Source organism: Barbus barbus, assembly GCF_936440315.1.
Source record: "Barbus barbus genome assembly, chromosome: 47".
NCBI lineage: Eukaryota > Metazoa > Chordata > Actinopteri > Cypriniformes > Cyprinidae > Barbus > Barbus barbus.
Genome location: NC_136725.1, coordinates 20471633 through 20489575, shown reverse-complemented (window position 1 = coordinate 20489575; position 17943 = coordinate 20471633). Strand labels below are relative to the sequence as shown.

The following is a 17943-nucleotide window of genomic DNA, read 5'->3' as shown; positions in this document are numbered from 1 at the left end:
AAGAAACCTGCTAAAAACCACCCATCGTTACAGTGAGTTCTGCACAGGCAAATACACACAAAACAGAAATCTAGAATTAGGCTGTTGATGATAAATCCAACGGAGCTTCTTCAGGCAATAAGGCAGTAAATGAAAGAGATTATGTTCTTCCACAGTCTTCAGTGAAACATTCGCTCCACGATAAACACAGACCACCCGCTTGAGCAACACAAACACACGATGAAAACAAACCCAGAAGCTGAGTCTAATGAAGGCCAAATGGCAGGAACTGACTGGAAACAGCGCAGATCTGTGCTTCATTACCGTGTCAGTGTTCAGCCAGCAGTTTTTCATTTTACAAATCGGTTTCATTTTGTTGACACTTTGTTCACAAGGTGCTGTAAGCATTTACATTTCTGACAACTCTGTATTATCACATTTGGCAAACTCCAAGGAATCTACCTGATAATTAAATTAATTTATTTTAATTAAAATATGACTAATGATGAACAAAATCTATATTATTGTACTACAAGAAACAAAACTAGTGTTCACGTATTACTATGACAAATAAGTTAAAATAAAAAATGAATAAAATAATAATTCACTTTATTTTAGGGTGTCCTTGTTTCAGTGTAATTATACATTTAAGTACCGAGTAATATTCATTAACTACATCTACTTACTATATGGTTAGGGTTTGGCTTTGGGTTATTTGCATGTAATTATGCATAATTAAGTGTTATTATTATAGTAAGTACATGTAACAAGGACACCTTAAAATAAAGTGTTATCAAAAATTCCATCACTTGCTAAAAAAAAGAGGAGCTGAATATAAAATAAAAATATTAATAGCTTGCAATATAATCTCTAAAAAGTACCAGTGTGTCTGAAATAATTTTTTTAGGGTGTCCCAAAAATTGATTTTCAGAGATATTTCTAACCACATAAAATATACTGCCAATAAATAAATATACAATACAATCAGTATTAGTGTAGCTTGCAATATATATTGTAAAATGCACCATGGTCCTACCTTTTTTTCTTTTCTTTTTGTACCATAGTGTCAAAAATGAACTTTTATTATAGTCAAATATTTGTCCACAAAATCAGATTTTTGGGGAATACTTTTTCTAACCCTATAAACTCAACTGCCATCCTTCTGTTAGATATCTCATCCATTCATTGACAAATTCTCAGCATAAATGATTGAATCTCATGTTTATTCTAGAATAGAATATTTAAAATATAAAATGCATGAAATATCTCAGATATTACAAACAATTTGAATTCCTGGGCCTTTTTACCCAAAGTAATTTCTGACCTCGGTACCATAAATACCACGATTGATTTCTGACAGGTACCATAGTAATACAACTGAAGTACTCCATGTTAACACCATATAAATATGATAATCATCGAATATCATGGATTATGTCAAACTTTCATGGATCTTTTTGCAAACGACAGCTGTAAGATAAACAGTTGCTCACTTGTTTCCTGCAGATCAATTCATCTTAATGCAAATGCACACAAACACTGACTCATGTGAAGTTTAGGTCGCAGGATCATGACATTGCATTCGCATTTCCAACCCTGCAAAACCTCAACATCTTGTCATCCCCTTCGACATTACACGACAAACAACAAAACAAATTAGTCAGAGGTAGAAAATGATCCTGGGAGCTCAGATTTCAGCAGGAGTCAGCGCTGCATTTAGTCGCGGCGATCCAAACACAAGGCCTTTCAGTTCCCAACCAGAACAAACCACTCAACTTCTGGGCATATAGACAAATGGCTCAATGTCCATAAGGAGAACACCAGAACGGCCGTACGAGACGTGGGTGTCTGTGAGGGTCTGGGATCTATAAATAAATCACAGTATCTACAAAAACAACAGATTTGGGAGTCAATATGAAAACCAACAGGCATACCTTGTGATGGTTCCTCGATGGAGTGGAAGAATATATCCAATGAGAGAAATGTATGCGTGAAATTCCAGGGGAAAACTAAGAGGCCAAAAGCAAGGTACACAGTCTCACTGTCACTGAGAGGGTGAAGCTACAATCTGAAATAGAGTGGCAACACACACACACACACACATAGATAAGCATGGCAGCTGAGTTAACACAAGACTCAGCTATAAATATCCCGCAGCTAGAAGAGGTGGGACATACTACCCTGTTTGGGAAACACTTGAGTGCTGTAAATGGGGGGATGCATCGTCTGATGTGGATGATTTCAAAACATGCTGGATTACATTGGCAGTAATGTTTCTGAACACTTTGTCAAGGCTGGGCATCCAGAATGACCCCATTTGGATGCTGGAAATCTGTCTCGATGCAAACCTGGGAAAGCAGTGCTGGAAAAAGCACAGAAGTCAAGCGTCTGCAGGCGTGGTTTGATGGACAGACTCAGCTGGGAGACGCAGGGGTGGGAGGTGAGCTGCGGGAGGTGGTGTCAGAGAGAATTAGAGAGGACACAAGCGTATCAGCACACTCATGATCTCTGGGAAGAAACGCCGGAGGCCAATGGATATTGTGGTTTTCGAAAGGGTTGAGCAGAGCCATTGTGGAGGAATAGCTCATACAATCATTTTGATCTCAAGATGATAAATTTAATCTTTAGCGTACTTGATTATCATGTTAAATCAATTTCGCACGAAAGGTCTCACTTTGTCTGAAAGCACATTTATTAAATCAGCTGAAACCGTTTAGACGGATTCAACTGGAATGGATCCAATTTGATTTTAGATTCTGAAATTAATAAGCACTACAATATGATTCACATATTTGTTCACATCTGCATTACATGCATTTCAAACACTTCAGCACATGCTAGTTCCCAGTCGCTGTGGATGATGTCACCAGAGCTACAGCATGTATAATTACTGTGGATTACATAAACATCAAGAGAGTTTTTTTGAGCAAATATTTAGTCAATAATCAGTCTTTTCCACTGACGGTTCACAGGATATGAGACGTATTAGCTGTATGAGGCATCTACAATAAACTGTAACTGAAAACACATTTTACATGAGAATCTTTTAACTTGAGATAATTTAGAATCCCAGCGTGTAAATCAAATCATAAAAAAACGTTTTTGTGCCAAAGTCAGTTGAATTATTAAACTGAGAATTTCAAAATTTGGGATTTTTAAGATTTTTTATGTAGTAGGTTGTAATTTATTTAGTATTGTATTGTTATATTGAACTGTGTGATTTGTGTTGATTGCTGGTTATGTCTTTAAAGTCCATGCCAAATTTCCCAAAAGTTGGACAATAAAAGTATATTCTATTCTATTCTGTGAATCATGGCACTGATGTGTGCCAAGTATTTTCTAATAAAATAGAGATAATAGTCGGATCCAGGTGTTTACATGATTGATTTTTTTCTTATTGATTTAGCTATTTCAGGTCTACACCACCGCTTCTAATCTGATGTGTTTATATGAAGGCTTTTCAGTCCATCAATCTGATTATAAACCAATTATTTTGATGCATGTAAACATAGCTACTGTGTTATGGCACCAAGTTTTCATTTACTTGAACTAATAATCCCTGTATTATTACAAAAAAAAAAAAAAAAAAAAAAAAAACATACAGTTGCCCTCCAAATATATTAGACATATAAAGTCTTAAAAAATATATATTGTTCAATTGTTCACAATATTTGAAGGCCTCATCATTTTTCATGGGTTTTTACAGTTGGTTTGTGATTTAATTATTAATATATCTTAAAAAAACTAAATCTAAATCACCCATTAAACTGGTTTGTATTTTCTTCATAAAATGGCTAAGGAGTTGCACACTTATATGACTTTTTTCATTATTTCTCTTAAAATTAGGCGACCTCATATAGGTTCCTCCAAAAAAAAAAAAATTGTAGTTTAATCTTATTTTAATGCTTGTTTTGTCTCATTTTCAATCACTGGGTCCTGACTGTATCATGAAAAAGTCAGTGACCAGATCAAGCCGTTTTCATTTTGAGGAAAGATCATAGACATTTTCATTTGAATTACTGAAAAAAAAATTACATTACAAATGCATGACAAAAAGTCTTGAATTCATGTTGATTTTAAAAATGTATGCTTGCATAACAGCATTTACTTTACAGAAAGCACAAAAACTGCTACTCGGTTTGATTCTTATCTAATGACATTCAGACATTGCGTCTCGAGTGTCCAAATACTTTCAAGGCCAGTGCAGTTTCAATCAGTGCCGTTAAAAACACCATCCATTCAGAGGTAAACGAGGACAGATATTACAATACGGCGAGGGTAATAAACCTCAAGAACCCTTTGAATAATTTGAGCTTTGATTATAGCTGCAGGATAGAGAAGGATGTCCAAGAGAGGAGTGTTTACTCCAGAACACTAATGCCCTGCTCAATCACACTCAGCTCCAGTGAGGAGACTTGGCCGCAGTGCTTCCAAATGGCTTTAACATGCCCTGAAAGTTGGCTAATGGAGGTTTAAGTTTATAAATCTCACACTGAAGAGTTAGTTTACATCGAACGATTGTCCTCGTTCTGATATACACAGGATAAATCCCGAAATGAAGCGGCTTGAAAGCATGGAGACAACAGACATGGCAACACGAAAAAGGGGCTTTTATTTCTGAACTGTTTTTATAAGCAGTCCAACACACATGTTCCTAGCTGTTCTGAAAAATGAAAACAAAAGAAAATAATTTTAATAACAATTATCATTCATTGAATAATATTATCAATAATTATAATCATCATCATCATCATCATCATAACCCCAGACAGTAGTATTTGCGTTTGTTTGTGGCACATGAAAAAGAGAGTTTCGGTTGACTGTAAACCCAGATACTCGACAGCTCCGTGCCCTAGATAAACCAACGCACAGAGGGACTAGCTCCCCGACCAGACAATAAATATGAAAGAGCAAGAGAGACCTGTATTAAACGAACAAAAATAATAATCTGTAAGTCGTAGGTACAATATCTAAACCTTTATGTGCAAGATCTGAGCTGATTCTTCACCACAAATAGTTGAACTCACATCGAACCCGATCCCTTCCCGACTCAATTGTTTTGTGTCTACGTCGTAAAGTCTTTTAAATAAACTTAAGCTCATTTGTTTTCATTTCATATACACATATATATATATACTTAGATTTTTGTTAGTTTGTTTTTCTTTTTTTTTCTCCTTCCTATCGCTCAACCACTTGCGTTTCGAAAACTGCGTTCGCCCACACACAAAATCCCCCGCTATGGAACAGACACACAAGCAACTGAATGAAGCAAACACTGACCAAGTGACTGAAAAGCTACCGTTAAAATAAAATATAAAACCCCTGAATAAAACATGGATATTTAGGACTGGCGGAGGTGCCACCCTTTTTTTGAGAAATGGGCTAGCATTTTCAAAACACGGTACCGGCCGTCGCCGGTCAGTAGCTTTGAGGCGTAGAGTCAATGACGTCGGATCGTTTGCCTCGCGGCCCACTTGCTCCACGTCACCTGAATTTGGTCACATTTTTGTACCCTTTCTCAAACTCGCCGCTGCTCGCCCGTTAAAACGTACCAATTTTAGTCTCGGAAACAGCCTTTTCATTGGTTCAAGGACATTCTCCTACAGTCGTTTGGCACATTTATTTGTCATCAGCTCATGAAGCATGGTGGAAAAAGTGCAGTGATATATATATATTTATATATTTCAAAACAAGCCATTTTGGTTTCAAAATAAAACCCTTGAAGGGCACCTCCCCGATACTTAAAGGCTACAAAAACTGATCGACTCCCAAAACCTTGCGATTTCTGCAGAGCGCCGCATGAAAATCACTCGGAAATGCACTGAAGGGAGTCATAGAAAAAGAAAATTACTGCATGGAAAAAAAAAGGACCTGAATATACATGAAGAAAACACTTCTTTAAAATCACCTCATGCCTGTTAAGCTGTGCTTGTTTTTCCATTCCAAAAAAAAGAGACCAAAATAAATGCACATAACATACTCCAAAAAAGTCATCTATAGAAACCTGCATTTGCGTCACATTCAAAACAATATAAAAATTTAAACTATATTTAAATCAAGCCTTACAACAAACGGTTTTAAGTTGTCTCTCCTTCCGCGATCCAGGCAGCCCACCTTCCCGAACACCTGCGAGCGTCTTACTATAATCGCACTGAATAACGGTCTGCCTGCCATGAATGGATAATGGCGAAACACACGAGAGACAGACAGAAGACCTCCTCGCACCTCATTATGAGATAAGCCATCCGACTCTCCGCTCTCACACCGATGGTCCTAAAAGAGGCGTGTACGCACAATTCTCAGCCTGAGGTTTGCACACGCCCGCCGATTGATTGACAGATGTGAACCCCACCCACCCCGCCCGCCCCCAAGCTGAGAAATAGGGACAAACACAGACAGGCAGAGACAGAGATTCGCCATATATGCAAACATTGTCAAGAAGATTATACTGTAGATGCACAGAGAAAGGATTCATATATACAGTCGGATAAAGTCTCCAGGGATGCTGCTGCTTTTTTTCCCCCAAGTGGTCCCTCTAACCGAGACGTCATGCATCGTCAACCGTCCATTGGCGTCCTTGTACACGACTGGAGGTCTGCAGTTCAGTTTTTATTCTGTGCGTTCAGTTTCCAACACTGTTCTCGGGGTCCGTTCACATGGAGATGGAGGTGATGCGGCCTGGACTCGAGGAATTCTCAGGTGTCTCAAGTCGAACGTTTATTTCATTGGCACTTTTTGCACTTCTGTGGGTTCAGGGGAAGGGGATGGGCTCGTGTCCAAGCAAACATCCCGCCATGTTCCTACCCATTGTGTCAAGCAGCGTAAATCACTCCACCCACAAATAAACGAACAAAAAAAAGAGAAACAAAAATACATTCAAGGTGAAAGAAAGCAATTCTTCCTGGTGAAAATATGGGGGAATTTCCTTTAAAGCGACAACACCTACTTTTTGCATCGTGTACACGCACAAGTACACGCACTTAATGCACGTGAGCAATCCAACCAAGTTTGGTGTTTACAAAGGCTGAGCACCAAAAAAAAATAAAAGGCAGAAAGAAAAACGCTCCCTAATTTTTACACTGTACGTAGTCCTCTGAGAGCTCAACTTGGATGCGCACAACACACGCCATTGCAGTTTGTTCAATCCATCGGCGAGTATTAAGGAAGTGTCGAAGAATTTTGTACTTTACAAGTACGGGACGAAGGTCGGGTGCCACAACAGTCAACAAATCCGAGTCCGTTTAGCATAAAACGGCATGCATGCCATGCACCCACGATGTTGATAGAAAGTGGTGCAAAGCATATGCTTCAAGAATGGCACAGTCAGTGAGGTGGCCTTGGCGTTCCCACAAAGGACATGAAAGACAACGGGAGTGATATAATTTAAGCCAACGTCTTTTGAGATTGTTTCCATCGGATTAGATCTCTCAGGCCGCATGGCTCTAGTTTCCCTCTAGCAGAGGTACTGATACTGTCCGGCTCTAGCACACTGTCACTTGAAAGAGAAGCTCAAGTGGACATTGTTACAGCAGAAGCCTCTTTCTTTGCTAATACACGAGCATGCCAGCGTGTGCAAGGAGAACGTGGGGATCACAGAAGAAACGACATGTTCACAAATGGGGCGCAGTTTGCCAGCCTGCACCACTGGTCAAAACGAGGTCATCACCGATTGTTCTTTAACATTATCCTGGAGTGACGTCCACCCCAGCGTGTCAAGTTGAGAGGAACTGTGTGTGTGCGTGCGTCCATTTGATTGACGAACAGTTGAGGAACAGCAGGGCACAGTCCAGCAGAACCTTCCGAGACGGACCATATGGTGGCTTGCTGTACCGGTTGGGAAGCCTAATGGTGCTGGACAAGCATTTTGCTGGGAGAGAGAGAGAGACCGTGTGAGAGCGTGTGCATGTGTATGTCGATGAAGAGGATGTATAGGAGTGGTGGACAAGGGCGGCGGGAGGTGGGCGGCTCACAGGCCATTGCTGTTGCGGTGCATGAGCGGAGGTTTGGACAGTTCCACCACATTGGTTCGCCCCCTGCCGATGACTTTGGGGGCACGACGCAGCAGCTTCTGTGCCTCTGTGAACGCTTCGGTGAGCTCCTTCTTCCACTGTACGAACTCTGGGTCGCTCTGTGAAAAGAAAAATAACATTAGCAATTCAGTCTCAGCTGCTTTATGATTTTTTAATATAATCAAGAACTTTTAAATGCAAGTGAGCTACCTAGTCAGCACTTTTGGATGCAAAAATTAAAATACAGAAAATGTCTTTCTTCTGTGGATAAGGCAATACCAGACTGCATTCTGAAAGCCACTTCACAGTGATGCTAATGTTAAATGAAACTAGATTTTATTCAATGTATTTTGCACCAATATTTTGGTATGCTTTTGTGCCTAGAGTATCATTAGCATGCAAAAGTCAAACTGGATTGGAATCAATCGAGCTTAAATCTTGTGCATTTAATGTGAGAGATATTTGTATGGAATGAGCTGCCCGTAAAAACCATTTCAAATCAGCCCTTTATGAGGTTTAATTTCAGATTAATGTGCGCTAAGGTCTGCAAATTCACATACATGCACTTCTGAGCTGCTCCTGCACAGATGGGAAAAAATATTTCCCACAGAACAGACTCAAAAAGATAAAGGAAGTTTCCTAGAACAGAAGTTCACAGCAGCACACACAGAACCCACAGAGGCACTGCTTTTTTCAGCATCTTTTTTGGATTATCTAGTCAATTAAATATTTCAATTTAAAGGTGTCATCGGATGTCCATTTTCCACAAGTTGATATGATTCCTTAGGGTCTTAATGAAAAGTCTATAACATACTTTGGTTCAAATTTCTCAATGGTAGTGTAAAACAACACCCTTTTTAACCTGTCAAAATCAGCTCTGTCTTCAGCCATTCTAGTCCGTGTTGCTTTAAATGCTAATGAGCTCTGCTCGCCCTGCCTTGTAAGACGGCCTTGTCAATCAACTCTCGTAGGAGCGGTCTGTGCAGAACTAGGTCATTCTGACAGGAATCTCAGAACAGCCTGATTTGAGAAAGGGGATTTAAAAAAAAAAAAAACACTGGGTAGATTTTTATCGTTATAGGGTGGATGTGTACACACACTTCAAACACACATTTATGTTCAAACAAAATGTAAAGTGAATTTTGCATCCGATAACCCCTTTAATATCATACATAAGAACTCCATAAATGCTGTGCTTTACTTTTTCTGAAAAATTAGGAAGTAACACAAGAGCAAACATAAGGGAACACATGGGAAGTTTGGGCACTATGACTAAAGGTATATACTGACCGTGGTAACTATGGTTATTTATTGAAAAATAAAATAAATAAAATAAATAACCATGTTGTCAAGATCCAGTAAAATTCAATAATTTAATATTATCATATATAAATTACATCACAGATGCAAGGATTTAGCTCTTCTGCCTTATATTTGTGATTGAAACCAACGTTTTCTTTTCTTTTTTGAGAAAAAATTACCGCAAAATAACAGTAACATACACTAGATACCATTTATTATTAATTGTATTTTATTATTAATTATATTAATTTAAAATTGAAAATTTTCATGTATAAGCAACCCGCAGAGGCGGTGCTTTACATTTTCTGCCTCATTTTTTGTGACTGAAACCAAAGTTTTCTTTTCTAAGAAAAGCAATAAAAAATTGTTTGCAGTAATTATGTTATATTCATTATTAATTGTGTATTATTACTGATTATAATATTGAATATCTCATATATGATATTATTTAAATAGTAAATGTGACTTGTTAAATTGGACTTTTTGATTTATTTTTATTTATAATAATATTCATTTATAATAAAACACTCACAAGAGTTTGAAAGAGAGGCATAGGGAACAATAAAAGTGAAGCAAGATAATACAAGACCAAAAGGGGAAGAGAGAATCCCTCGACGAGACTGTGAGAAATGCATGAAGGTGCCCTACCTCGCACTGCAGGACAAACTGTTTCCCTCCTTTGATCCTCAGCAGGATGCACTTTTTGTCCTTGATCTGCGTCTCTTCCACAGTCACGATCTGCTCCATGGTCAGCAGGTTTTGCTGGGGGGAGGAAAGACTAATTAGTGCGTCCCTGTGAGTCTTCTCACATTATCCTACTGTGTTCGAGGAGAACACACCACGCTACCTGCTAGCTCTATATGGGTGGGATTTTACCCTATGCTTGAGGTATACGCATCTATCGGTGTCACTTACACTGTGGTAGAAATTCTAGAGGTTGTCTGGGGCTACGAGGGAGCAAAGACACGGATGACAAGCTGTTCTTGTACTCAATGAGTCAGTGGTGGTACAGCAGGCCGCAGACAGAGCATCTCATGTAACCGTCTGATCGCGGATACCTGATTCCCATCAGACTGGAGGATAATGGAAGTCATTTCACTTCTGTACAAACATTTTCCCTCTAAATAACACATACCACATTCAGTCTGGTTTCTAAAGACCTTGATTTAAAGTGTGCTTCTGTGTGAACACTTAAACATCCAGTGTTTTTTTTCCTAAGAAGCCTTTTGTTCACTGTTCGGCTGCGAGAACAAGAAACGATTTTCAAATAACACTCTTTAACAACATAAAGCTAGGGATGCACAGATCAATTTTATGAAATGACAAACAAATTAAATCTATGTTTGGGCAGTATGACGTATAAATATAATGGTATAGTACAGTCAATTAAAATGTTTAATTTTAAATTAAAATTAATGTTAAAAACAAAACAAAATCAAAAAAATGAAAAATAAACATTTGTTCATTTTTTCCAGCTGCTAGAACTAGAATAGAAAATTATTATATTATTATATAATATTACATATACTAGCGTTGGGCTGTATGATCAAAATTTTATATTACTGTAATTATACAACCATATTTATTTTAAATATTAAATCATCATGTCAAAATGGCTACTTCTGTATAATCCAGTGAATTTAATATTAGATTAAAAATAACAATAATAATATTAAAAGTTTTATTTGAAACAGACAGGATGGGTGCAAACTGAAAACTGACCATACATAAAATTAAATAAAAATGAACGAATGAAGTTCGATTCCCGTCTCGAGGTCCTTTGCCGATCCCGCTCCCCTCTCTCCTCCCAGTGCTTTCCTGTCCTCTCTCTTGTGTCATATCTCAATAAAAAGGCATAAAAGCCCTTAAAAATATATTATTTTTTAAATCTCTAAAATTTAGAACACAGAACAACTAAAATGTAGTCAAGTATAAGCATCACTGCTTGCAAATCTGACTTGCAAGTGTCCTCCATTTCCATGCATCTCCTCTAAAACATGTTCCACAGGAAGTGCCTTTACCCCTCAGATCGAAGATTCAGGGACTCTGGGAGTTAAAAATGCAGGAAACTGGCAAAATCTGCACTTCTTTATCTTAGTTACAGATCAGGGCAGAAACTCTTTGGCCCCAGGGATCCTGCAGTGACCTACTTCTGCATTACACAGATCTGAGCGCAAACGCTTCCTCCGGATGGGAAAAGACTGAGGTTTGGTTTAGCGCTGGAAAGAAGCAGAGGATATTAAAAGGAGAGGTGGGCGTCTCAATGGTTTAGGCTGCAGGTGAACCTGCGTCACTATGGGAATTTCAGAGCAGGGTGGAGGATTTAAACTGATGTAGGGTTTACGTAGGGTGATGTGATTCCTCCTCGCCTTCTCCTTCTTAGAATTTTTATCAAAATCTTGATATTTCCTGCTCTGCAATGAACAATGAAACTTAAAGGAGAGGGGGAATCAGCTAAAATGCACCAGACTCACCTTGAATTTATGTTTTTTTAATGTTTTAGTCCAATATTCCTACAGCGTAGGGACACACAGGCATGTTCATTCTCAAAAAATGGCCTTTTATAGAGATGCTAACAGCAAACAAAACACACAAAAACACTCACCCGAGACTCTCCTTCACCTCTCCACTCAACGCGGTTGGGGAACAGGTAGAAATACCGCCGCTGCCACTGTGTCAGGAAGGGGTTTCCTAGCTTTAGCATGTAGCCGTGCATGATACAGTCCTTCCCCAGCGCATAGTCTGCATAAACACCACAGACACACAGTCACATAACGCTCAATGCCATTTTGGAATAATTGCATTAACTTAAAATTCAGTATCTTTGAGACATGCTCATTCATATTTATTATATTTTTTGTAAAGAAAGCCACATTTGGAAAGAGATGACAGTGAATAAATGACTTTTTTTGGGTCATCAATTACTTTAACACTCTCAGATATAACCCACTTGAATTCCTGTTCATGACTTCTGTGCTCCTATCCTGGGGTCGTGACGCAAACGATTAACTCAGTGTTTGCTAAATTACACGGGCTCTTTCAGATCTATTTCTGACCATCGCACATTCGGTCATGTGATGGGTTCTGTGTCTTTCCCTTGGGGGAAGCATGTGGAACCAGCACTGCATGACAAGTCCGTAGGGTTCAGGCCTCTCCTCGAGGTCGCTAACGGAACTGACGCTGGACCCGTGAAAGTCGATTAGCTGACGTCAGTCCAGGCCTTTAATTCATGCTGGAGAATGTAGCACTACCGTAGCAGAGGCCATTTTCTTCTCTTGACACCACTGTGTGAAATTACTGCTGGTCAATTTTGCAGACGTCTTATGATTTAACACAAACCGTAGTTTCTACCAGAAAACATTATCTTTTGGACCGGCTTAAAACATGGGTAAATGACCGAGTGCCGCAGACGACAAGACGCCTGGAGCAGCCGTTCATTAGGTTTCGTGACCTTCTGGAAGTCCAAAATACAGGACACTCCCAAAATACAGTCAAAAAATGAGAGTCTGCTGAATGAGAGCAAACAGGATGTTTACAAACAGCATTTTGCAACCAGCTGTTCTGTGTACATTGCCATGACACCTCTCACTAGTCACAAATGTTGTGTATATGAAGAGACTTCAAGAAATATAATCTTCTAAAAATCTATTCACTGCACAGGAAGCTCTGCTATACATATATGTTAGCTTATTATTGGACGAATTTCACAAAGCAATATCAGGGCAATATTTCAAGATTCAAAACCAAATACTTGGCTACAGATTAAAAAAAAAACCGTATAAAATAATTAAATTTTACAGTTACACTTTCAAAACTTTGGGTTAAGCCTTTTTAAAAATAAATACTGTATATACATCATTCTTTTAGCTTTAAATTGACTAAATTGAAAGTGACAGTAATGACATTTATAATGTTACAAAGGAATTTTAAAATTATGCTGTTCTTTTGAACTTTCTTTTCAAAGAATCCTGAAAAAAAATCTGCATATTAGAATGATTTCTAAAGGATCATGTGACACTGAAGACTGAAGTAATGATGTTGAAAATTCAGCTTGCAATCACAGGAATTCATTATATTTTAAAATATAGTAAAATAGAAAAATTTATTTTAAATTGTAATAATATTTCACAATATTACTGTTTTGACTATGGTTCATTAATAAAAACAGCCTTTATAAACAGCCTTTAAAAAAAACAATTGCACCTAAACTTTTGAATGACAGCGTATATTATTTTAAAAACAAATACACAAAATCTAAAATAATATTTGAATGATCAGCCTTCAAACACTGAGAATTTGGGGGGAAATGCACAGAAAATAAATAATTAACAATAAAACTTATGTGCCGTGTCTCACCCTCTTCGTGGCCCTGCTGCTTGTTTTTGGCCCGCTTGCGCGCCTCGTTCTTATCCGTGTCGCTATTGACGGCTTCATACACGGTCTCGGCCACCTCCTGCTGCCAGCGCTCGGAGATCACCAGCGGAAAGTTCTTATAGAGCTCCTGATCACTGTCAAGCAGCTGAAAGGGAAAGGGACAAAGATACAATTACTTTCAATTCAGACAGTCTCATCTTGTCTAAGTGGGCAGAGATAAAGTTGCAGCGTAGACCAGACTTTACGCTGGAAGTCAAATTCTGGCTATAAGGGAGTCATTTAACATGCTCACGGCATAGTTTTTAAAGCATGAAACACAAGCTCAAGTGCTCTTAGATTTTAGACGGTTCTCTTGGTGCTGGATGCAATCTTGGCTCCACTTGAAAGCCTACTATGTAGTCCACTTTGATGGTCACTGAGCTGAAGAAAACACATCGGCCTTGAGCACCAAGTGGAATAAGTGAAAAGTTTGGTCCCATGGTTACTGGTCTTTACCTTAATTCCCTTGGTGTCCTCCTCGTCGAAGGAGCCGATGTCAAAGGCGTCTGCAGCGTTGACTTCTCCTCTGGGGGGAATGAGGGGCGGGGGGTACTGCAATCAAACAAAAGATGCAGAGAATGAACATCACACAAACTCAAAACAACATTTTTAAGATTAACTAGTTTGTCTTGCAAAATGATGGAGGATTATAAAACTGATGTTGATTATATACATTATATAACAGCTAGGGGTGTGAATAGGCACTGGGTTCACGATTCAATTAGATTACGATTATCATGTCAACGATTCGATTCGATATCACGATTATATCAAATTTATTTTGTGCATTTTTATTAAATTATATAAGCAGGATACTTTTTAAAATTATGTTAATTAATTGATTGATTAATATATTAATTAATTGTTATTATCGTTCAGAATGAAAAGTAAATATAGCTTCAAAACATACAAGCAAATATAAAATAGCTAAGGGGGGAAAAGACAATTGCAAGTGATAAAACACACTCTCAGTATCTGGGAGTGCTTTAAGTATCGAAAATTCACAGATAATCATAGTTATGGGTTTTTCTTTTTTCCTCAGCCTTATTGCCATTTGATTATTAGCTACTGATGAGATAATAGACACTGGCAGCTTTAATAGACTGCATTCACACTAATGCACAGATTTATTTCCACACATCAGATGTTTTGTCCTGTTCTAAAAACACACTGACCGTGTTTACATCAATTTCGTATCATAAAAGTAGATGCACGCACAAAAAAATTCAGATTTTAAAATAGAGAATGCATTTTTAATACTCGCGTGACAAGTGCGTATGCGAATGACGTCATAGTCTATAATGGATTACTGCATCGATGCAACGATTAATTTCGACACCCCTAATAACAGCATAACGACTCTATGATTACATGAGTGTTTCCGGCAAGATCTTTTGGCACGATTTGTTACTCTCTGATTGGTGAAATTTTCTGTACAGCAACATGGGTAATGTACTTTTCACCACAAACTCAATATATATATTAAAATAATGTGAATGGATGGCTTCAGCAAAAGCATATAGCACTCAATTACAACCTCTAAACTCTTAGGTCTTTCTTCAAAGGTTTATATGTTCTCATTTAAAATCAATTGCCCTATGGATAAAACGAATGAAGCCTTTTCTTTCGGAACCTGACTGTTGCACTCCACAGGGTCAATGACCTTTTATTTCAGAAAACTATGATAGTACTCATAACAGAGATCTATAGATTGTGCACACTAACGGGAACACTGCTCACAGGAAATTATTTGAGGTCTGAGAGTAATTGTTTTATGAAAATGTATCGTTGAAGGCTTGGCTTTGATGCCGGTTCCAATGGTGCTGTAAAAGGGATGAAATTAGAGTAACAACTTCCTAGAGAGGATTTTAGTATGCTAACAGCACTCTAACACACTCTCCGCGATGATGTTCATCTAAATTCATTCCTATTAAAGCAGCACCACTAAAAAGAAAAAATCTGAGGCTTGCTAATCGATTGCTGAATGACTAGTCCATCATCTGGACTCTAAATCAGATCAGTTATAAATTGCAATTCAATAAAACCTCTTATTCTATCAGAGTGTATGATGAGGACTTCAACAGGGCTGATACCGAAAACAAGGTCGAAGGTCTCACCTTCTGAAGATAGACCTGCTGCCAATCGATCCCCTTGAAGAACACATGCTCCTTTACCTCTGACGCCCTACAGAGCATAAAAGAGATCACATTCAAGTCAAATACATTTGTCAAGCGCTTTTCACACAACACAATTTTTCCACAGTAGCTTTACAGAAAATCATAATCTTGATGTTTCTAAAATCTTAACATTTTCATGTCTTATAGATGCATTTAGCAGATCAGAGCTGGACAATAATATAGTTTGCGTGCTGCAATGATATAAAAACAATCACACATTTGAAATCTGCTAGACAGTACATATCACATTACACGAGTATACTGTATGTAAGCAGATAAAGTTGGACATACTTATACACCAAACTTTATTTAAAGAGCTGGGTGATAATGTGGTTGATAAATTATATTGATATTTGCTACACAGATATAGCTATAAATTGCTTTGCATAAGTATATTTTACGTATGAAGGAAAAATCATCACCACTTTTAACCAGCAGGTGTCAGCAATTCAGAACGACCTGAAAATAATTCCCAGCATGCCCTTCTGTCTTTTATAAGTCTAAAAGCTTTCAGACTGTAGCTTCATTTGGACAAGTGGCATCAAATTTATTTATTTTGATAGTACAAACCAAATACACATCAGATAAAATGTCTAAGTATTACAGATGTCTAATCTTGAAGATGGGAGGCATTTTGACTTACCCCTGTCCTAGACACCCCAATCTTTTGGCGACGTCTCGCTGTAAGAGTCCTTCCAAGAGGGACTTGAGCTCAGGTGTGAAGGAGTCAGGCAACTCCACATTCTGATGAGAGAGAAGGAACAGGAAGAGGCTCATGAGCTTGATTGATATCTCATTAAACATGACTTTATGCCATGTCAGCTGGCGTTTGACTTTCACAAGATGTTTGCTTTTGTTTCATTAGTTATCCCCGTCAGTTATACTGAACATTCATTAGTAAAATGCAAATATGCAGGAACAGCAAACGTTCCAGTAGCCGTCTAGATCAACAGAGCATTAACAGTACAGAGTGCTTAGCAGTATTTAAATAGCCTCACAATCATACAAATGAATGTGAGGACAACCAAAACAATTCTCTTACGTAACAGGCAGTGCCAACTGCACATTCAAATCAAGGTCAACGTTCACCAAAGTCACAGTAAATGCAGACAAATAAACTTCACTCAGTTCATGCTGTCAGGTACATTCACCATAACACTGAACTAAATAACAGGGCATTGCATTATAGATACTGAGTGGTAGCTTGTTGCTGTACTTGCGAGTGTGTTAGTCAAGAGTCCAGCTTCAAGTCTCAATATTCTGGTCTTTAGTTCCTCATTCAATGCAATGTCTATGGGATTTGTTCCCACCTGTTTTAAAAGTGCCTCTATATACAGTACTGTTCCAAAATTTGGGGCCAGTAAGATTTTTTCTTTCTTTCATATATATATGAGGACGACACCAAAAACGGATTAAAAGTGACAGTAAGTACATTTAAAATGTTATAAAACATTATAGTTTCAAATAAATGCTTTCTATTCATCAGCAAACCCTGAAAAAATGGTTTACAAAAAACATTAAGCAGTACAACTGTTTTCAACATTGATGGTAATAAGAAATTAAATTGAGCACCAAATCAGCATATTAGAATGATTTCTGAAGCATCATGTGACACTGAAGACTGGCGTAATGATGCTGAAAATACAGCTTTGCATCACAGGAATAAATTACACTTTAAAATATTCAAACAGACAAATTGTATTTTAAATATTTCATAATAATATTTCACAATATTACCATTTTTTACTGTATTTCTGATCAAATGAATGCAGCCTTGGTGAGCATTAGAGACTTCTTTTAAAAAAATCTTACCAACTCCAAACCAATGAACCTCTGTGGAGTCATGATTGAGTTTTAAAGTCCAATCTTAATTCAATCTGATCAGACTATAAAACAGCTTATTTTACAAGATACCTTCTAAATCCTTGACTAATGAAATCTGGAGATATTTTCCCTGTGAGGTCGGCATCCAAAAACAAACCTTAATAGCACAATTATTGTGTCAGAATTGCTCTGCGTATACTGAACAGCTTTTATTTTACCAGGATCAATTTTTTTTTATA

General features: G+C 37.8%; 2 protein-coding genes across 4 annotated transcripts in view; both read right to left on the bottom strand.

The window, feature by feature from the left end:
* LOC306865705 (unconventional myosin-XVIIIb-like) overlaps positions 1-2062 on the bottom strand; it is a 55435-nt gene extending 53373 nt beyond the window's left edge. For 2 of the 3 annotated variants that reach the window (XM_079410457.1, XM_079410458.1), the window contains exon 1: positions 1914-2059. The gene's annotated coding sequence lies outside the window, so the exon portion shown is untranslated. Of the gene's footprint in view, positions 1-1913 lie in introns of all 3 variants that reach the window. The other variant, XM_079410459.1, reaches the window with a different exon arrangement.
* Positions 2063-4572: 2510 nt separating this feature from the next.
* The window catches only part of LOC306866206 (G protein-coupled receptor kinase 3), a 49066-nt gene continuing 35695 nt past the window's right edge, over positions 4573-17943 (bottom strand). Inside the window, exons 15-21 of the mRNA XM_079411299.1 lie at positions 16524-16624; positions 15821-15887; positions 14160-14255; positions 13647-13809; positions 11896-12032; positions 9939-10052; positions 4573-8107 (exon numbers count right to left, since the gene is read on the bottom strand). Coding sequence (XP_079267425.1) covers positions 7946-8107; positions 9939-10052; positions 11896-12032; positions 13647-13809; positions 14160-14255; positions 15821-15887; positions 16524-16624 — 840 coding nt within the window. The 3' untranslated portion in view covers positions 4573-7945. The remainder of the gene's footprint in view (positions 8108-9938; positions 10053-11895; positions 12033-13646; positions 13810-14159; positions 14256-15820; positions 15888-16523; positions 16625-17943) is intronic.